The following is a 22786-nucleotide window of genomic DNA, read 5'->3' on the forward strand; positions in this document are numbered from 1 at the left end:
ACTCCATCCTCACAGGTACTGCTTGTCCTGCCTTTTGCCTCATCAGGCCAGATTGTATCTATCTCTTCCTTCTCAGCTCCTATAACATATGCTTATGCAGTCTACTAATATTCTAAACTCTTTGTCTATGCACAGTTAGAGACTAATGAACAATTGCACAATTGCTGACTTTACCTTCCTAGGTCTCAGATTCTTTATCAAGGTTAAAAAAAAAAGAGGTAACTATTCTAAAAGATTTCTCCATCTACCTCCAGATGCTATGATCCCCTAGCTATTTCATGTGTTTTAGTTTGTTTCCATAAATAGATTGCAGACTCCTCAGTCAGGGACCAATTTTATTCCTTTACGAGTCTCCCCCCAGAATCAGGCATTCTCCAAATTCTTGACAATCAGCTGAAGTCTTTAGGGGTCCTTCCCCCATGAGGTCCTCTCAAAAGGGCAACCACTGTCTTTGCTAGTCCCCAGTGAGGATTTCCCTACCTGAGGGGAGCACGTTGCTTCTTCTCCAAGCTCCTCAGTTCTTCATTGGCCTTGCTCTCTGTTCTGCGCCTCAAGCTTGGTAGATCTGTCCCCCATGCCCGGGGAAAAACAGAAAACATTTCCCAATGAATGTCTTATTTTCATCTGACTTCATTTGATGTCATAGCACTTTGTTCTCTATTTGTGCCCTCACTGTATTTTATTTTCTATTACATTCATCTGTTTGTATATATCTTATCATTGTTTCCTAAAGCTAAGTCCCTGAAGAGCAGAGGGACATACTTAGCTTTGTTTTTCTCTCAATACCATTCTTTATACTCTGCAGATGTTTTTTAAGTGTTTATGTAATCTAAAGTCAGTCATCTATATTTTGGATCAGGGTTTTTTGCCCTAAGAGTCATTTTTAAATTTGTGAATCACTACTCCCCAAGAATAAGACTATGAAAAACAAATAAGATAGTATCTTAGAGGTGGGGTAAAATTATTGTGGTAAAAAAGGACTCTGGGAACTTCTCATCCTACATAATCTAAACACAAAATATTTGTGGTTTCTCTTATTTCCCCTCATTGATTCTTCCTCCTCCTCTTTGACTCCCCAGCCCAATATTCTAAAATCTAGTCCCAGAATATATCTCTTCTCTCCTTCCTGAGATAGACCCTATATTTCTTTCAGTACCAAAAAGTCTTATCCTTTCCTGCCTTTGTTATTGTCATTCTGCAATAAAAGTCTTCCTTTTTTCCACTCCATTGATCCAACTTCATCAGGGTCTAGTTTAATATCCTCAGGAAATCTTTGCCATTTAAACCTGAGGGTCAAGAATTTTTTTTCCCTTTCACATATAGCAATTGATTTCTGCAGTTCCCTATGAAGATATTCACCTGACATTCCTGCATCCAACCCTCTCTGCAGGGGTGAATCTCTCAAAAGAAAAAAGGGTTTAAATTATTTGTACTCTTGTTCTCTACCCTTCCACAGGTTACCACTGATTTGCCCTAAACAATTCTTACCGGCATGATTGAGCAAAATACTCTTCCTCTTCTGACTCCCATCTGGGGCCACTGTGAGTTTCACCCGCAGAGTCTTGCTAGATGTAGGGGAATGGTTGACGGAGGAATCAACTACCTCATAAATGGTATGGAGCAAGCTAGTGATGTCCTAGATGGGAAATACAAGAAAAAATTCCACACTTAGCCAAGGATTTTCATATAGACTAAGAAAGAAGTAGAGGCAAAATGAATAGCCTAGTACTGATTTAAGCAAAATGGAATCAGAAAGATTCAAATCTGTCCTCAGACACATACTAGCTATCTGACCCTGGGCAAGTCACTTAACCCTCTTTGCTTTCAGTTTCCTCATCTATAAAATGAGCTGGAGAAGGAAATGGCAAACTACTTCAGTATCTTTGCCAAGAAAATCTCAATGGGTCATAAAGAGTCATATACAACTGAAAAATGACTGAACCGTAACAATTAATCAATAGATTTCTAGAGGGCTTAGGTTCAAATCCTGATTTTTTTATACTTCCTAGCTCTGTGCTTTGGGCAAGTCATTTTTCCTCGCTGGTTTCTTCATCTGGAAATTACAAAGGTTGGACTAAATGACCTATAAGATTCCTTCTCCAGTTCCAGATCTATGATTCTGCGACCAATGGTCAGATTCTTGAACCTATCTCCAAAGTTACTGCCAAGCACTTTGGGGACATAATTAACAAAGTGGTAAGCCTCTTCTCTTGCCTCTTCTCCCATTTCCACTCTCCCTTCACCTCAGAATCAGGGTGAGTTCTTTTTTCATTTCTTTCACACCTGTTCCTGGGTCACTGAGGCTGGACCAGCTGCTCCAAAATATACACATTCTCAGGGATGTTCATGAGAGACAGCTTGTTTTGGGATGGGCTGCTTCTCTCTCCTAAAATTAGCCCTGCCAGTCAACTTGTCAAGATGAGATTTGGGAGTCGACTGGGCAACAAATGTTCCTCTTGCAGAAATAAATGGAAGGTCTTAGCTCAAGTGAAAAAAAAGAGAAGAGGCTATTTAATGCTGAACATCATCAACCAATTTCTGTAGGTATCTTGCTGTGCTGTATGGTTTACACTGTACCTCACATCTAGAATAGACTCCCTGATCCTATCTTTATGCTTCATAGAATCTCAAAATTAATAAGTACCTTTGGGTACTTAGTGGGTCCATTTAGTCCAATCTTACTTTTCAAAAAAGATGCTGTTGAGGCATTTTTCAGTCATGTATGATTCTTTGTGACCACATTTGGGGTTTTCTTGGCAAAGATATTGGAGTGGTTTGCAATTTCCTTCTTCAGATAAAAAGAAACTGAGACAAACAGCATTGAGGGACTTGTCCAGTTAGTAAATAGGAAAGGAGTCAAAAATATATCCCTTACAATATACACAATGGTCATAGCCTTTAGAGAACTCAAGTGAGGAGGAACCTACCATCTCTTAAGGCAATCTAGTAATCTTTAAGATTACTCTAATTGCTTAACATTTTCCCCTACACAAGGATTAATTTGTCTCTATCTTCCAAGACCAAGCAAAATAAATTTAATTTCTCTTATATAAAACAACCTTTTAAATACTAACAGACAAGTATCATAATCCTCATCTAAGAATTCTGGTTCCTTTCACCAATATTCACTTCCATGAATTTACAGTCCTTTATCATCCTAGCTACTCTCTTCTGAACCCACTCCTGATTATCACTTGTCTTTTCTAAACAGGATGACCTAAAATGTTCAGGTCCCTTTTAATCTTTCTTCAAAGTCCAGGTGTTACTACCTTCATGAAGCTTTCATTACTCTATCCAGAACAAAGTGATCTTTCACTTAAAACTTTTTCTTAGTGATATAGAAGTTAAAATAAATATATTTCTTTCCCTCTCCCATTAAACTCTAAACATTTTGACAGCAGAGGCTGTATAATATACATCTTTTTACTCCTAAGGCCCTTACCAAAAGCCTTGTACATAGTCGGTATTTATTGAAATTTACTGAATTTAATATCCCTAATGACTCCATCCATTGTGTGGATTGTATGGAATTCATGAAATTTTCAAAATGCTTTCACTTTGGCTATATCGCTTATCTCACATTTATTATATTTATGTTTCTTAAAATTATAAACTATATTAATATAGTACATGTGATTCTATTTCCACAATTTAATGAACAAAAATTGTCTACTTCTTAATTGCAGATAAATTCCTTAATTAATTATAACAATTCAACATTGCTGTATATTCACTTTCACTATCTCCTTTTGTTTCTCACTCTGCCTTTTCCTTAATGGAACTTTACCTTTTCAGTCTGTTCTTCTCTTCTCTTTTCTTTTTATGTATTTCAGTATTTCTCTCTTTTCTTTTTAATAAGTTCCTCTAAACTTTCCTTTGAGGACAAAGCTTACTTTCCCACAATTGAGGAATAAATTGAATACTCTTGGGAAGCAAATATTATTACTTGATTTAACAGATGAGGAAAATTAGCTACAATTAAGTAACTTTTTCAAGATTACACAGCACAGGAAGGGATGGTTAAAGTTTGAACTTAGTACCTAGACAATTTGTCTTGGGCCTTTTTCAAGAGAGAAGGCCACTGTTCATGAAAAGATCAGTATATCTGAAGTCTGAGAACCTGGACTCAAATGAAGGAGCTCTCTAGTTACTATCTGTGTGACCTTAGGCAAATCATTCCCCCCTTTTCCTAAAACCCATGTTCCTCATCTATAAAATAAGGTGGTCGACTAGAGTTAGAAACCTTCATTTCTAATTTTTTCCTCTAATACCATTTGTGTAATCTTGGATAAGTCAACTAATTCTCTGGACCTCAGTTTCCTTCATCTGTGAAATGAAGGGATGGGAGTAGAAGGCCTCTAAAGTCCCTTAAAGATCTAAATTCTATGATCACCACCTTGTTGGTGGGGAGAACTATTAAAGTCATATTTTGCACTACTGAATCAAACGCTTATTATATTTAACAAATAATGAGCCCATATAAAACTGTACATACCCTTTGATCTAGCAAAATCATTACTACATCTGTATCTAAAAGATATTAAGAAAGAAAAAAGGACTGTTTTGCATCAAAAAAGTTCTTTTTTTGTGGGGCAGAGAATTGGAAATTGAGAGGATTCCCACTGAAAATATCTTAAAGAGGGGCGGCTAGGTAGCGCAGTGGATAAAGCACTGGCCCTGGAGTCAGGAGTACCTGGGTTCAAATCCAGTCTCCGACACTTAATAATTACCTAGCTGTGTGGCCTTGGGCAAGCCACTTAACCCCATTTGCCTTGAAAAAAAAAAGAAAATGTCTTAAAGAGAGACATCAATTGGGGGGACTGGCTGAACAAGTTGTAGTATATATGACTGTAATGGAATACAATTTGCTGTAAGAAATGATGAGAGTAGGATGATTTCTGAAAAATCTGGAAAGTGTTATATAAACTGATGCAAGATGAAGTGAGCAGAACCAGAACTGTGAACATTGTTCAATGTAACATTGTACATCAATGTAACATCAATGATCTAAGACAATTATGAGACTGATGATGAAAAAATGTTCTTTACCTCCAGAGAAAGAAGTGATGGCATCTGAATTCAATTCCAAATATACTATTTTTCACTGTTTCTTTTTTTTGGTTTATGTCTTCTTTCATAACATTTCTAATATGAAAATATGTTTTGCAGGATCATTTAACTATCTCAGGGAGGGGAAAAGGAGCTAATTTGGAACTCAAAATTTTTAAAAATGAATGTTAAAATTATTTTACATGCAATGGGGGAAACAAAATATTATTACAAGAAAAAATAATAAATCCAGTAGAATATTTGATATTATTTATGCCAGGTGTCAGCAAACTATGACCTGCAGTTAGAGCCTACTTTTACATGATCTACAAGCTACCATTTTTAGCTTGCAGGCTGCCAGATTTGCCAGTGGGCAATAGTTTGCTATTCTACTATTTTATAATTTTCCATCAATTGAATGATTAGAAAAATGTGATCTCCTGTAGAATGTCATTTGCAAAAGCCTACCAATTCCCTTATGAAATTCATTGAAGATGGTCTTAATGCATAGATGTAGATTAGAGATGTCAAACACGACCTAATGCTGTCAGCTATGTTTCCAAATCAGATTAAAATGGGAAATATTTAACAAATTAAATAAAAATACAATAGGAAAAAAAGATAATGTTAATTTGTAGTATTCTAAGTCAACATTCCAAATCAATTCTAAGTCCCCAAGTATCCTTTATATGTAGTTTAGTAACTCCCATTTCCATTTGAGTATGAAACCCCTGGCTTAGACTATTCTCATTTTTAAAAATTTTATAGATTAAAAAGACTGATTTTATGTGAGTGAGAGTGACAAATTCAGTAATCCCAATTAGAGAAGGAAGTCTACATGATGGACCAAGAGGAAGAAGAGTCAGCCCTGACCAGAAGAAGGCTTGATTTGAGATTTGACCAAAGAAGAAAAGTGTGAGCCTTTCTCTTCCCGCTTAGAGGAATGCATGTGGGGACAGCCAAAAAGCATAGAGGGAAACTGTATATTTATAACCAGATTTGAGGAGTGGATTTTGGACTAAAAATAGATGAAGGGAAACGCCAGCCCCAGTTCTCCCCTGACACTAATCCTCCACCCTCTTTCTCTTCAGTAGAAAAAGGAAACAATCTTTCTCCAAGTCCACTCTGAAGGATGCTCCTTTTTTTAACCCTTTCTTTTTTTTGTATATCACTTAGAATATTTTAAAAACTTATAGTTAGAACTGGAAAGCAACATCAGTTGATAGGTTTCCCTAGGGTTTGCTCATAAAAGGAATAAAAAGAAAAATCTTCCAGTGCTGAAATGTTGAAAAGTGGGACTCTTCATTGTGGTTCTAAACCAGCAACAGAGAGAAAGATGAAGAAGAGAACGATAATCTTTGAGACAAAATGGACAGTGAGTGGGGGCTTGGGGTGGGGAGGAGGTATAAAATGCTCTTTAAGAAGCAGGGTCATTTTCTAAAACTTTGGCACAAACACTCAAGACACATCAGCTCAATTATCTGGAATTTAAAGTCCAACTACAAACTCCCTGTGAAGATAATTATGGCACAGCTGTCAGTTTTCAAAACAGGCTGTCAGAGAAAGTGGGTCCCTCTTTCTGTGAAATAATAATCCTTTATATTAGTAGTGTTTTATATTTTCAAAGTGTATTTACATCTATCATCCCATTTGCTTCTCATGACAACCCTCTGGGTAGGCAGGCAGGACAAGAACTATCATTCTTATTTTAAAGAAGAGAGAGGTTAAGTGACTTGTCAAGGTCATTTGCACCAAGATTTACAGGATCTTTGACTTCCTTGGCATGGGAACTCTACCTCCTCCAGGTCAAAATCTGTTCCTGACTTAGTAGATAGCCTTTATGAGTTACTATGGCTGAGAAGGAAAGTCCTAAGCTCTTCTTCCTATCTTAGTAGACAGACTTCACGAGTTGCTGCTGATGAATAAATTCATTGATCCTGTGGTGAACCTGGTGATGACCTTCTCTGAACCTAGCTAAGGGAGCACTTGGATGAATATTCTAAAAATTCATTGGATTAGGGATTTCATCAGATACCACTTTCAATAACAAAGATTGCAATTACATTTATGTCTGCTCTTGAGGATCATATCACTAGCAAATGGTGCAAATGAAACTAGTATCCAGATCTTTCTGCTTCCTAATCATTCTGCCTGTCTCTCTCTCTCTCTCTCTCTCTCTCTCTCTCTCTCTCTCTCTCTCTCTCTCTCTCCCTCTTTCCCTCTCATTAAATTGTGAACTTCTAAAGATCAAAAACTGGCTTTTGTCCTTCTAAGTATCCCTAGCAGAGTATTAGGCACAGAGTAGGCACTTGAAAAATGATAGCTGATTGATTGATTTAAGCACAAACCATTTATTCAGGTAGATAAGACAAAGGAAAATAATGAGACTATAAAGGCATTTTTAGACATTCTGAGTACTTTGTTTCAGGACAAATGAGCCCCATCCTCCAAAATGCCATGACAAAGCTAACTATTAAATTGTGAGTGGATAATCAACAAATCAAAATGGACTCAAAAAACTGGAAACAATATTAAATTTGGATGGCATTTGGAGTAACTTTGAAGATCTCAATTCTTCAATAAGTATGAGTTCCCAAGGTTACAAAACAAATTACTGTCTAAGATTGCACTCAAGCCAGTCTACAGACTCTGAAACCTGGATTTGCTCATCTCACTGAAGTGTGGAGTTTTCCTAAGAGGGTGTGGCTATTATGTAGCTATAAATATAGTCAAATTAAACACTTGGTAACCCACAAAGCCTCAAGTTGTACACTTATAATAGTCCATATATAGCTTTGTGTGTGTGTTTGTGCATATATAAATGGATACAGAGACCATATGGTTTCCGTGGTGCCTCAGGGGAAGCTCTCAGGGTTAAGAAGGGACTGGTTTCAGTCTATACTCAGAACAGCTTGGAAAAGGGCCCAGGGCTTTCTCTTCATGGCACTTCCAAGACTTGAGCTCTTGGATTTTGGCTATCATTCAAACACCTCCAAAGGACAAAGATGAGAACATACATGGAAAAAACACTGGGTCTAGAGTCAGAAGACTAGAGTTGAGATAAGCAGCTCTACTATTTACTTAGCACCTATATCACCTGGGGAAAATCACTAAAGCTCTTTGGACCTCAATTTCACTCTCTGAAAATTGAAGTGATTGGATTAGATGAACTTGAAGGTCCTTTCTAGCTCCAAATCTTATGATCTTTTGTGGAATAAGTTTGAAGTCATAGTAGTTTCTCTATATCCAGGTACATTAGAGATAGAAACAGACAACCAGTCAGAAATTCAGATATAATCATCACTACTTGACTCTAATCAGTATCTTATGTAATCTGGTATAATGGGAAAGGTTTTGGACTTGAATCAGGAGACTACTGTCTATGCAAGCACGTGTCCCTTTTTAAGTATGCAGAGAAGTCACAGAACTTCTCTTGGCTTTAGTTTTCCTCAACTGATAAACAATTACTGAACATTCACTATGAACTGCATTCATTCAAAAATGGTGAATTCTTGACTCTTGAATTCTTCTGGGTAGTAGGGTCAAGTTCCAAGCTTTTTGTAAGGATATTTGTGGGCTATATACTGCCCGAGTTTTAAACATTCATATTATCCATGTTTTGTTGTATTTTTCTTTTTTAAAAAATATTCTCATTTTAATCTATTTCAGGAAGCACATGAGTGTTGGGTACCACGTGTGGACTACAAGCTGCATGCTTGATACCTCTGCTCAAGAACATTAAGGTTGGGTTCTAACTGTAGTTAAATTCAGGGAGCCTTATTGCCAAAAGGTTGGCTGCCAAGAGACAAATATTTTGGCCACAACTCATAAAAATTGTCTGCTAAGGTAAAGAAAGGGCTGACATATGCATTAATGCAATATGAACCTGTAGTTTTTCTAGATCCTTAAAATATTAAAGAAACTAAGATTAACAGTTTTGACTCATGAGTAGTCTGGAAGGGTCACTGCTTCCAAGCCTTCCTAAGGTCCTATGAAAGCCCCTTTCTTCCACATACCCCTCCCTCTTCCTGTCAAAAGAATTGGAAATTCAGAACTTCTGGGAACAGAGACAAGCTATAGGAAGGACTAGCTCCATAGAAAGCATTGCTTTGATTCAAAGAGCAAGAGGCTATAGTTGTCTTGAGAGACAGAGGTGACATGGAAGATTTAGGAGAAGACAGTGTGTGAATTCCCTCTTACCTCTCGAGTGACTTTGCCATTATTATCAAAGTCATATAGTGTGAAGGTCCATTCTTGCCGGTTGTCTTCCTCTACTGAAACATCACACTGTAACTCCTAAGAGAAAGATAGAAAGTTGTTAGACAACCCTGTACCATCTAGGCTCCAAGGATAGAAGCTAGGATGTCAGGGACAGCAACATTAATTAGAACTTTGCCCATCGTCTCTGATACCACCAAACCCTTGGTTTCAACTTGCAAAAATCATTTTCAAAAGAAAAAAACAGAGTAACTTGACCAGAAACTGTGGATGATCAGTCTGGGTAATATTAATAATAAATAGCTTACATTTAAATGGTTGCTTTAAGGTTTACAAAGCAGTTGCATGCCTCAAGGTGAGATAGGACATAATGGGTACAGGCAACTAGTTTGAAAATGAAGAAGACCTAACACATTTTGACTGTATCACTCTGGGCATGTTACTTACTCTCTTGGGGCTCTAGGCAATTCATTAAACTATAAATTACAGAGAAAATGCTGATCTATCTGCATTGGTAAGAAAGTGTTTCCTCTCTCAGAACTTCTCTATTGCAAGAAATTACAAGTCCAATCCTTTTAAAATACCTAATCTCACTCAATTCTTACAACAATACTGTGAATTAGACCCATTTTACAGAGAGGAAATTGGAGTCAGAGAAGTTCAGTAATTTGTCATGGTCATCCAGCTCTTAAATGCCTGAGTTGGGATTTGAATCTAGATCTCCTCAAAAACAAGGACCATAAGATAATAGGAATCTGAGAGACAGTTGGGGGTATGGGGGAGGAGAGTAATAGGGGACAATAGAAATGGTGTCCCAAAAGTCATAGTGCACAGCAAGAGTTTTGAAATATCCTGTATCTAGAGCACATTCATCATTTTTAAAATGAAGAAACCATGATCTGTTTCTTCAAATTTCTGAGAAGTTACCATGTGGAAAAGAGATCCAACTTGTCCTGTTCAGCATCAGGGCAGAGCTAAAACCAGTGGGCTAAAGTTACAGAGAGAAAGATTTGGGCTCTGTAAGTAGAATGAAGAAATGTCTAAAAATGTAATGGATTATCTTGTCTTATGATGAGTTCCTCATTACTAGATGTTTTCATGTAGAAACTGAATCCTGCTAGGGATTTGTAGGAGGAGATCTCTATACTAGATGGGATGTTAGGCTAGATAATTCCAGAGGTCTCTTCTAGTTTTTTATCTTATAAAAATGAAAAATAAAAATAAAAAACAAAAAAAGCCCTGTGAGGACATGGATCATTCATTATTCATTTTTGTATATTCATAATACTAATGACAAGGTATGTTGAATGAATGAGTGAAATCATGAATGAAGGGCGACAGTTATATGAATGGAAACCTCTCTATGGATATCATCTGCTTTTTCCCATTGGCTTCCCTCCTCCACCCAAATGAAACCCCAAACCTTTGTCACCCCAGCTCTCTCCAAGCACAGCAGAGTCAACAGGCAATACCACCCAACAGAGGGTAAAATAAACAGCTTCAAACAGCTTCTGAGAGAATGAGCAAAAGAAAGCAGACTCTCCATTACCTGGCTTTTCCTGCTGACTTGAAACCAATTCCCTACAGCAGTTAGCGGTCCCCCCCATCCCATGCTGAGTTCAAAGGCAGCTTTCCCTCAGTTATAACAAGCCCATCTGATAACTGCCAAGTGTCCCAGCTCTGCTCCCAGATGCATCGTTTCATGTTACACAACACGCTCCATGCATACACACACCTCTAAAAGGGAACCCCACCCATTTCTCTCCCCCGCCCTCGCCTGCCCCAAACATACACACTTGCCATTTGCTTCTTCCTTTATACCTCATCATAAAGTGAATCCGTTTACCTGTTTTCCCAGCCCCTCTGAGCTTATGTGTTGAGGATGCTTTGATGTGAGGGAGCAGAAAGAAGGGATATGGGAGCAGAATATCTATTTATCTGTGCTTGATATCTCACCACATATAAAGAGCCAGCATGCCCCAGCCAGCTGAACAAGCCTTCCCTCTCTCAGTGACCTCGTGCTGTGCTTGCTGAATAATGTGGAGGTCTGCAATGGCTGGTCGGCTAATTTTGGGGTGAGTTACTGACTGCTTCTTGATAATAGACATAGTCCAATAAGCTCCAAAATAGACTGAGTCAAACGGGGTAGGGAAAGTAAGAGACTAAGCATTTATGTGGCTCCTACTCTGTAACAGACTCAATGAAATCCCTCTTTCCTATATCCCAATTAGCAACTCCTAAAATCTTTGTTCAAAGCACAATTGATTGGGGGTGGGAAAAGGGAAGGCAGTGAGGAAGACAGAGGAAGGGAGGATGTTGGGGATATAGGAAAGCTTAGAAGACACATCTAGTTCCTATGACACTTAGCCCCATCATCCTCACCCTCACTATCCAAACCAGAACTCAGGGCTCAAGGAGTAGCGTGGTGCAATAGAGTGTTAGATTTTCAGTCTGAGAGTTCAAATCTCGACTCTCTCACTTATTACCTATGGAAACTTGAACAAGTAATTTAATTGTTCAGTTTCCTCAATGAGAAATGAGAGGGTTGAACCAAATGACCTTGAAGTTTCCTTGTATCTCTATGAAGTTGTCACCTGGACAGCTACTAAAAAAATAAAGTGGGGTAATTTACTCTGGCATCCAGGGGAGATAAAGCACCAAGAATCCTACTTATAGTTGCCCTCCATTAAGTCTCACATTGTCCACAAACTCAAGGGAATTAGGTAATATTTATATCAGAGGAGTCATAAGAAGTGGAATTTGCATCAGTATCAAATTAACTGATGACAATGGAAAGGAAATAGTGTCCATTTTACTGGCAATAACCTATTTTCTTTTTCTTGCTGGAGTCAATCTGCCAAAATGATGAAAATTCATCTCCTCTTAAAATAAAATTAGTATAAAAATAAATAATTGATCTGTTTGAAAAGTCATGCTTTCCCCAAGAACTGTTTATCTCATTTCAAATATTTGCAGAATTTCTAAACTTAAAGAGATCTCAAAGATCATAAAATTCCATCCCCTCCTTTCTCAAATGAGAACAAAATGAAAGTTGGAAAGGGGCATTGATTTGCCCAATTTAACAGAACAGCACAACCTAATTTGAAGTCAAGTCCTTGGACTACAAATTAAGTATTCTTCCCATGGCATCATATGACTAGTAAATCTTTGTGATTTGCTGTGGACAAAAAACCTGATCACTTGTGACTACCCTCATAAAGAATCTGTCCAGGGGCGGCTAGGTGGCACAGAGCACCAGCTCTGGAGTCAGGAGGATCTGAGTTCAAATCTGACCTCAGACACTTAATAATTACCTAGCTGTGTGGCCTTGGGCAAGCCACAACCCCATTGCCTTGCAAAAACCTAAAAAAAAATAAAATAAAGAATCTGTCCAACCTCAGTCAGGCTGCTCATGGATCCAAACAAGAAAGCTTTCCAACTAAACCAAATTTGCAGTTACTGGGTTGTCAAAGCTCTTGAGAAATTAAGATGGTTTCTATGAGGTGATGAAGCATTGGAAAGCAAGAATGACCACCCCATTTTTGTGGAAGAGGAAACTGAGAACCAAAGAGATTACAGTGAACCAACAGAACAAATAAAGATTAGAACCTAGACCTCTTCAGTTGTTACCCTATCTTTTACTCACTATACCAAATAAATTAGTACCTCTATTTTGAGTTGGTCAGTAAAGAGGTTGTATTTTTTCCCTAGAAGAACTGGGAAGCTACTGAAGGTTCCTGAAAAGAGGAATGATACCATTAGACCTGTGCTTTAGGGAAGATGAATTTAGCAGCAGTACAGAAGATAGACTGGAAAGGAGGGAGTCATGGAACAGGGAGACCAATTATGAAACTAAAGAAAGAGACATGGTAAGAGTCTGAATGAAAAGAATGACCTTATAGGTAGAGAGAAAGAGAGAGATTAAAGAAATATGAAGGCAAAATAAACAAGAGTTGGCAACTGTTTGGATATGAGGGATTGGAATGAAGGGGAGGGAGGAACTGAAGATTATTTCAAGGTTCAAATCTTGGATAACTAGAAGAATAGTGGAACCCTCAACAGAAATATAATTTGGAGAAGTTAGAAAGTAGAATTCTGTTTTAGCAAGTTGAGTTCAAGATGTCTAAGACATATGGAGGTGGAGCTGTCCAGCACACAACTGACCATGTAGGAATGCAGTTCAGGAAAGGGATTTGGATTATTCTTAGAAATTTAGGAGTCACTTGTAAAAACACAAAAATAGTTACTGGTCCCCCATGTTCAGCAAAGGCTGGGTAACCATTTGTGGATGGATTGTAGAGATTCTTGTTCAGGTATAGGCTGGACCAAATGGATTCTGAGGTCCTTTCCAATGTTATGATTTTGTGTCTTCTGCATAATAGGATCCCCTCTAGTATTTATCTAAACAGGAAACACCTTAGGCAAAAATAGGTCCAATGGTGACTAGAGCCAAGAGTATGCAGTGTAAGAAGTTGGATTGTTTTTTTATTTGGATGATTTAAACCATATTAGAAAGCTGTCCCAAACTAAAGGCCTCTAGTAAATTGGCAGAGAAGAGAACTTTGAGGAACCAATTTAAAGGGATAATAAAAAAAGTAAAAACCTGGTTTCTTTAAAAACTTGGATTGGCAAGAGTTCCCCTCTTTCAAAAGCTTGTCAAAATATGAATAAGGATGGTTGTTTTTCCCTTGCTGGGGTCAGAACTTAAGCCTCAGTGCAATCCCCAAGGAAGAAGAAACTTACTTCAAATTTCAGTTGTTTCTTGGAGCTGGGGTAAGATTCACTGTCTTTCTCAGCCTTCTTTTCATCTCCACTCCCTGGCCCATCTGTCTTCTCAGGAGGCAAAGACACTGTAAAGGTATTGGTAAGAGAGAAAAGTTGACAAGGAGTCCCTCCAAAGATTTGTGTATACTTCAATAACCATACACTGACTGGTGACTAAGAGGGAAGCTGGATTCTGCAAATTCACAGTCCAGATACTGTATGCTGCTTCCTACCTAAATGGTGGGATCTTCTAGCTCTCTCATTTTCCTCCAAATTCATAAGATCACAGTATTTCTAGGTGAAAAGGACCTTAAAAATTCAGTTATTCCAACACTCTCATTTTACAAAAGAAAATGAAATAACTGGTGTAAGGCTACAGATCCAGGAACCCTGGCCTCCTTGCAGTTCTTCAAACAAGACACTCCATCTTCCAACTCTACATCTTGGGCTGTCCCCCAAGAGACTAGAGTGCTGGAATTTTCTCCCTCCTTATCTCCACCTCCTGAATTCCCTGGCTTTCTTCAAATCCCAGTTAAAATCACACCTTCTACAGGAAGCCTTTCCTGATCCCCCTTAATTCCAATGTTTTCCCTCTGTTAATTATTTCCAATTTATTCTATAAATAGTGTTTACAGAATTATTTGCATATTCTTTCCTCCATTTGATTATAAATTCCTCAAGGGATTGTCTTTTACCATTCTTTGTATCCCAGGACTTAGCATAGTGTTTTAATAAATGCTTATAGGTTTATTGACAGCTTCTAAGATGCAGAGCCAAATTCATAGCTTTTTATACTATGTCTTTGCATCTAAGCTTCAGGAAGCTCACCTCTACCTTAGTGAAGGTGAATTTATAAAAATGCTTCTGTCATTCCCATTTTGCTTAGAAAACTGATATCTCCCAGCATCCCTTCCAAAATAACAGCTTTTTCATAGCCTCATTCCTCATATTATTCCCAACTACCCTCTGGAGTTTCTTGACAGATATTTCTTAAGAGTTACCAGAAAACCTAGAATAGGAATGGACTTCTTAAATACAATAAGATTGCTGTTGTCCTTGGAGGACCATGGACATCAGGATGGTGATGTCTTGATTTCCAAGTAAATTGGATTTAAGTGAGGCAGGGCTCTGAGAAATCATCTGCCATGCTCTCTCCTCCAGAGTCATTGAAGTCCAGTGGTAAGACAAAAGTCAAAATGACTTGAGATGGTCCCAGATGCAGTGGGAAACCTTGGCCTTTTTTTAAGCTAAGGTCTTTACTAGGTCTCAGTTTATCTGAGCTAACACCCATTCAGGAAGAGTGGGAAATCAAAGGAGGGAGGAAAGGGACAGAGGGAGAGTAACCTTCATAGCCTAAGGCAACAGGAAATAGCCCACTTAAAACTGCCTAAAGTCTGCAAAAAGGAAGGGCTTTACAAAATACACTGTCTCTTCATGCAACTATGTATAATTCATGGCCATGGGAGAGGGCAGGGACTCAAAGAGTTCAACAGTGTTAGGGGAAAGTGTGGGTGTATATGAACACAGACACACACAACACACAATAGACGTCTTCAGTGAGCTGGAGGACTCCATGCCAGAAGAGCCTTCACCCAGGGCACTTTCTGTCCTTTCTACTAAAGACCATCCTTTTTCTCCATGCGTAGATAGTTCCTTTTAAGACCAAATGGGAGAAGGGCCAGATGACCTCATATTGATGTCACTATACATATGACCAGTCTAAATGAGGTCCCAGGAGGGCACCAAAGCTTTCTCTCACAATCACGTGGCTCAGACATCACACCATTCTTTTATCCTCTTTATACCAAAATCACAGCAATCCTATCAAGTTTTACTTTCTAACACATTTAAAATATTGCCCATTATAGCACAATGTGCCAAATATTTTTATTCCTGCTATCTGATTTCCCTTAATCTTTATGCTTTCCCTCTCAGACAAGTCTTAGAATATTTATTTTCATATTACCTTTCTCACTAGACTTTAAAAGCAAAAACTGTCTTTTGCCTTTTTTATCATCCCCAGCACTTAGCAAAATGTCTGGGTCATGGGAGAGAGACCCTTAATAATTGTTTGCTATGATATAATAATATTATTTATATTATAATACTATAACTCACTATCTGTCTTATTTAAAAACAGTAATGCTACATTACATTTGAAAAATACTTAATTTTTTTTCCAAAATGCCATTTAATTTTATCTTCACAATCTCAACCAAATTAAATCTCAAAGCATCATTATCCCCATTTTACAAATAAGGAAACTGAGTGCAGAGAAGTAGCAAGTGAACTATCATACAACAAGCTTGAAGCCACACCAGTATTAAAACTCAAGTCTTTTGATCCCGAGTCCTAGATCCCATGACATCCTTTTGTCTTTCTTGGTCAAGTTGATTCCTCTCATTGGGAGAAAGTTTGGGGTACTATAAAGAGTAATTTTGATGATGGTGATAGATGACAATGTCAGCTAACACATGAGAAGACATCCAAGACCCTCAGGAAATGAGGCAGTCTGACAAAAGGAAATCTAATAGCTTTACATTGGCTTTACTTCCACCTGAGTACTATAAACAAGGCTGAAAGCAGAGACCTTCAGAACACTGAACAATCAACTCAAACTTTCCTAAGATTGGGAGGCAGGGGTTTATCACCCCCATCAATGGGCACTACTCCTGAGTCTGAAGATGGATTCTTCAGCATGGAATGACACAGGTAGAAAAGAACATAGTTAAAATTTACAAAATCATTCCTAAAATAGAGTGAAGGCAGGCTTGCTCAACAAATCCAGAATCATTAGGAATGGGGGGGGGGCACTTTCTTGAGTTAATTTTGGGGCAAGTCAAATTAAGCAGAGAAATGACACAGATATCAAGAAACAAAAAAGTTTAAGAAAGATTTTGGTGAATTTTGAATCATGGGAATATAGTTTAGAGCTAGAAGGGACATTAGAGATAAATTAATGAAGAGATAAACTCTTCATGTATCAGATAGGGAAACTGAGGCTTTAAGTGTTGAGGTTCCTTTAAAAAGCCACATGGGATTGATCATATTCTAGTGATTTGCCAAAGATCACAAATGCATAACCCATCTCACAGGGAAGCTCAGTGAGTCTGGGGAACTAATCAGACTGTGTAGATTAGCCCCATAGGCATAATTTTTTCATGATGATGATGGTGGTGATAATTCATATCTTTTTCTTTTATTTTTAGTTTTTTGTAAGGTAAATGGAGTTAAGTGGCTTGCCCAAGGCCACACAGCTAGGTAATTATTAAGTGTCTGAGACTGGATTTGAACCCAAGTACTCCTGACTCCAAGGCCGTTGCTTTATCCACTACACCACCTAGCCGCCCCGACAACTCATATCTTGATAGAGCTTTTAGGTTAAAATTTGTTTTCCTCACAACATCCCCATGAGAAATAGAGAAGATACAGACACAGAAGGTAAAGTAACTCTCAAGGTCACAAAATTATGAAAATAAAACAGAATTTTAGACTCTGAAGGGATTTTATGTATCAGCTAATTCACCCCCTCATTTTATAGATTGGGAATTGAAGCCTAAGGAAGGGATATAACTTGCCCAAGATCACAGCAGGAGTCAGGGGCCAAACTTGCTGACTCTGTTCAGTGTCCTCTTTTTTATACCACTCTGCCCTCTTGGAACTTAATTGGTTTTTCTTCTATCCTGGTTTCCTCTCTCCCAAGACTAGTTCTCTTTTTATTATATACTTGAAGAATCTATAAAGACTGGGGCCAAACTGTTACCTCACAAGGCTACCCACAATGAATGGCATATTCACCTGGTTTTTCTTGACAAAATAGGAAAAGTGATATTTTCTATCAATGCTTGGTACACCAAGCATTCTTTAATCATACTTTGTACTACTTGATACTATGTAACAGGGACTGTGCTAAGTACTAAAAATACAAAGAAAGACCAACATAGTCCTTGCCCTCAAGTTGTTCAAACTCTAATGGGAGAGATATCATGCACAAAACTATGTACATGTAAGATTTTATATCTATCTATACATATATATAGAGGGGGAGAGAGTGAGAGAGAGAGAGAGAGAGAGAGAGAGAGAGAGAGGCATAAAGATAAGTGGAGAAAGAGAGAGAAAGTAAACTGAATTAACTAAGAGGAAAAGTGCTATCTGTGCAATGGAAAGAATGATGTCAACTCCTTTCATGGATTTCCATGCCAAATAGGGAACACTTTCTGTAGAAGGTATAGAGGATTTTAGAGGCACTATATCATTCAGAGATATTGAACAAGTCATATCATGAGAATGGTAGTAAATACATAGAATATCTCATTAATAGACTAGGGACATGATTGGAATACCCCATTTAGCTTTGGACTCAGGACAAAAACAGATCTAGATAGCTGATGTTAGTGTTCCATGTATCTGAGGCCAACTCAAAATAAGTAATGACATGAGAATGTGAAATGTAATGAATATGTATTGTCTGGAAATAAATCCTTAATTTTAGAGGTTGTGGGAAGAAACCATTTTCAGAGTACTTGGAATCAGAAGACCTAGGTTCAAATTCATTCTCAGACTCTTACTAGCTGTATGACCTAGGGCAAGTTACTTAACCTTTCTCTGCTTCAGTTTCCTAATCTATAGAATGAGAATATTATGTAATAGCACTTAAACTTCTCAGGGTGTTATGAGATTAAAATGAAATAATATTTGTAAAATGATAGTAGACACTTAAATCTTCTTTCCTTTCTTTTTGATGGAAAAAATATTGTCAGTTTTTCTGACAATTCAGTTTCTGAACATGGAGGAGAGTGCTATACAGAGAAACTAGCATAGATGCTCTTCCTTTCTTCTGGAAATTTAGAATCAATAGCAGATACTACCATAGACAAATAAGTAAAATGCTACAAATGAGAAAAATAAAAGTCATAGACCAATATAAAGGCACTTAAAATGTAAAATGTACAATAGCTACATTTCTTAAAAGCTACATGGAAAACAAATACTACTTAGGATGAAGAATCTTCAGCCTTTAACATAATTTAGTTTGTCCCACAAGACAAGTGTGAAGAGATGATTTCCCTGAATGGGCCAGTATAACTTCGTATTTTCATGGCAATAGCCTAAAAGACCACAAAAAGGGAATGTCCTCCATGGAAGTTTGTTCTTTGGGTCTGTTTCTGGCCATTTCTATGTATGCTATTCTATCTCCTTTCTTATTGCATAAGTGAAAGGAAAGTACTAATGTATCTTGTTTTCCTTCTGAATACCAATCTGCATGACTTTCTATATCTTTCATTATCTGTCTTTCTGTGTCTGATTCTCTCTCTCCTGTTCTCTTAACATTGGCATTCTTTCTCCATCTTAACAAAATACAAAGCTGAAGTATGTTTTCTGTGTAATAAAATGTTTTCTTTATTGGAAAATTTAAAAGTAGGTGAAAGGAAGTTTGCTTCTTTTCTTTCTTTTTGCTTCTTTTCTTAAAAAGCAAAGCTAAATCAAGTTACTTAGGTGACCAAGTAATTTTTTTTTTCTGTAAGTCAGTATTTTTTCATAGAAAAGAGAATTCCTCCTGTGGTTTAGAGAAATCCTTCAGTAAATCCACATTTTAATCCTATAATTAGTATGAATCTTGGGTTTGAGATTAGATTAATTTAAAGCTGAGTATACCTAAAGTAAGGAAGAGGTTGAATAACAGAAGGATGTCAGAGATGGTAGACAGACATTAGTCTACATACAAGTTCAGAAAGGTTGGGGACAGATCTGGTACCTTGATTCTTGACTGTTTTGGGCAACATGCAGGCACACAGGTACATTTAAAGTAGAGACATAATATTGTTAAATTGAATTGAAATATTTCAGTTCATCCAAAAGTAATATTATAATGGAGTAGAAGAGAAGGGGAAAAACAGGAGGAAGGCAGGTGTGACATAAAGCATCCTCTTCACCCTGGGGGAAGAGGCAGTTGGGAGTCTTATTTCTTTAGTGTTCAAAAGCAATAAATCCTTAAGACAGACCAAAGCAAGGCCCCAGCTGGAGATCATAATCCCAACTGCAAACCCAATTCTCCTTAAAAGCTTAATAGAAATTTATTGATTAAAATGACAAGTCTAAAAATGACTGGGGGAAGAAACTGTCACACTCTACCCACTAAATTTGAACCAGTTAGGCTTCATCATATTGAAGATGCAAGATACTTTAAGATGCAATGGGTAGGTTGTTGAGCTTATATATCAGTGCTCAACATTCATCTAATACTAATTACCTATCAGTAGGTAGAAAAACAGAATAAATAAGATCCAGTCCTTGCCTTCAGTAAAATTACATTCTGATAGATGAAAATGGCTAACTAATAGCTACAATGCTATACACATGCTAAAAACAGGGAGAGGCAGCATGGTATAATATAGAGAGCTGGCAGAGGAGTTAGAACAACATAGATTCAGATGGGTTCAAATAAGTTCAAAATGGGTTCAAAATGATGAGACTACCCCGAACAAAATTATAATCCCCAGGGAACTTCTTTTTGTTTTTTAGGGGTTTTTTTGCAAGGCAATGGGGCTAAGTGGCTTGCCCAAGACCACATAGCTAGGTAATTATTAAGTGTTTGAGGCTGGATTTGAACTCAGGTACTCCTGACTCTAGGGCCCGTGCTCTGTCCACTGTGCCACCTAGCTGCCCCCCCCCGGGAATTTCTAAGAAAATAAATTGCAGAGTAAGTCAACATACATTGGTAGAGAGAATTTCTTCATTAAGAATTTCCTATTTCCATTAAAGTCCAGACATCAAAAATGTGCCTAAGAAAAATGGTGAGTAAAGATTCATATGTATTTAAAAAAGGGAGGGAAGGGGTTGAGGAAGAACTACACTAATCACTGAGGAAAGAGAAGAATAGAATCAGAGATAACTTAATGAAGAAAATGATATAAAATGTTAACAATTCCATGAATTTCTATGTTATCTGAATCTTTTCAGAGGACCTGTCTCTTAATTGGATTCCCTAAACTGTAAAAGTATACCTTTCCCAGCCCTCACCCAATTAGCTTCATCTACTCCTCCATACAACACCCTACTCAGGAGTAAATATTTTCAGCAAAGCTGGACACCTGGGGAGGGATAGGTGTCATTTTTTTAAAAGAGGGCTGAGTAATTTAGTTATGACCTGGAACCAGTCAACATGATCTGTCTGAATAAGACTGCTTACTCTCTATATCATCTTGACTCCACCTTCCATATAGATAGAACTATAGAGATGCAGCCATCAAGAATTTGTCAGGGATGTGAGCTCAGACCTGACTGAAATCATAATTATCTCCCTAGGGTTCACTTCTAGTCATGGACTGAAGCACAAGCCACCCCCTAGAAAACCAGATTTTCTAAACTTGGGGTGAGTTCTGACAAACCTCACTGTTCACTAGCCACCCTTCAAATGTTCAAAAATGCTTATGTGTGCCCATTCCAGAAGCTGGCTGATCTCATAGTAAACTTTTAGTTTGCCTTCTGAATGCAAGGGAGGGAGGGAAAGGAAGTTTCTACATTTTTTAAAAAATGCCCTTAACTGAATATCACAAAGGGACACTGGCTTCATCTTGACAAGTAGCAAGTTTAAATGCAAACAAATTTTTTAGCTTCAAAGTTCCCTCCCTCAACAATTCCCATCCCTTAAAAAAAAAAAAAAAAAAAAAAAAAAAAAAAAAAGATGAGAGCTCAGTCTTCAAAGCACTCCGCTTAGCTTAACTCAGAAGAGGTCCTGGCTAGAGATGCAAGCCTCCCATGCTTATCTAAACCAAACCCAAAGTTCAAAAGAAAGTTATCAGCAAACTACCTTCAGGTTCAATATCTCCTTTCAACTTGTCTTTGATAAAGCCCAAAGAAAGAAACCCCTATCATTGCTCTTTCCTTACTCCCACTCTCCTCCTCTTCTCTTACGAGAGAGAGAGAGAGAGAGAGAGAGAGAGAGAGAGAGAGGAGACAAGATAATCCTGGTTCTCTTGGTTTCTTTCTTTTCACTTGGAGATGTGAAAAGTCCCTTCTGTCTGTTTCCATGCCTTAATTGATGACTAACCTGACCTGAATGGAATCCATTGAAGCAAACTGTTCACTTCCCCTAGGATACCATGGCAATCCCTATTGGGATGAGCGGTCTTGAGTTGGTACTAGCCAACAGAATACTCTTCACAACTCGGCCACCTGCTAGCTCACCAGTCTTCTTACTCCCCTCCAACATGATGTTGTTTGTCCCAGGGAGGTGATGTCATGACAAGCACATGAATTGGATTTGAGTGAGGGGGTGCTATGCTAAGTTACCAGCCCCACTTTCTCCTCTGGAATCAGCTGGGTCCAGGGGCCAGATATAAATCAGGATGACTGGAGATGGCCCTGGATATGAGGTAATCAAGGTTACGTGACTTGCCCAAGGTCTCACAGCTATTAAGTGGCAAATGTCTGAGGCTGGATTCGAAACTCTTGTCCTCCTGACTCCAAGGCCAGTACTCTATCCACTGATTTACCTACACTGACCTATGTAATCATCCTTATATACATTGACTATGCCCTCCTCTTCTCCCACCTCACCCTCACCTTGGTTTCCCATTGAGAAGACAGGTCAATGCTCTGGTCTAAAGGAGAAGCTGCTTGGTTGTTAGAGCCTTCCTCCTGAAGGCTACCTTCCATCTACTCTATGCTTAGCTGGCATATGCTTATTTAATTACACATTTATCTCCTCCACTGGATGCTAAACTCCTTGAGGGCAGGGGCTATTTTTGTCTCT

At 38.0% G+C, this 22786-nt stretch overlaps 1 protein-coding gene across 1 annotated transcript in view; it reads right to left on the bottom strand.

The window, feature by feature from the left end:
- NKD1 (NKD inhibitor of WNT signaling pathway 1) overlaps positions 1-22786 on the bottom strand; it is a 121470-nt gene that overhangs the window by 6442 nt on the left and 92242 nt on the right. The window contains exons 5-8 of the mRNA XM_074211354.1: positions 14011-14117; positions 9250-9345; positions 1489-1636; positions 481-565 (exon numbers count right to left, since the gene is read on the bottom strand). Of these exons, the coding sequence (XP_074067455.1) occupies positions 481-565; positions 1489-1636; positions 9250-9345; positions 14011-14117 (436 nt within the window). The remainder of the gene's footprint in view (positions 1-480; positions 566-1488; positions 1637-9249; positions 9346-14010; positions 14118-22786) is intronic.

The sequence above is a fragment of the Macrotis lagotis genome, chromosome 1 (assembly GCF_037893015.1).
Source record: "Macrotis lagotis isolate mMagLag1 chromosome 1, bilby.v1.9.chrom.fasta, whole genome shotgun sequence".
NCBI lineage: Eukaryota > Metazoa > Chordata > Mammalia > Peramelemorphia > Peramelidae > Macrotis > Macrotis lagotis.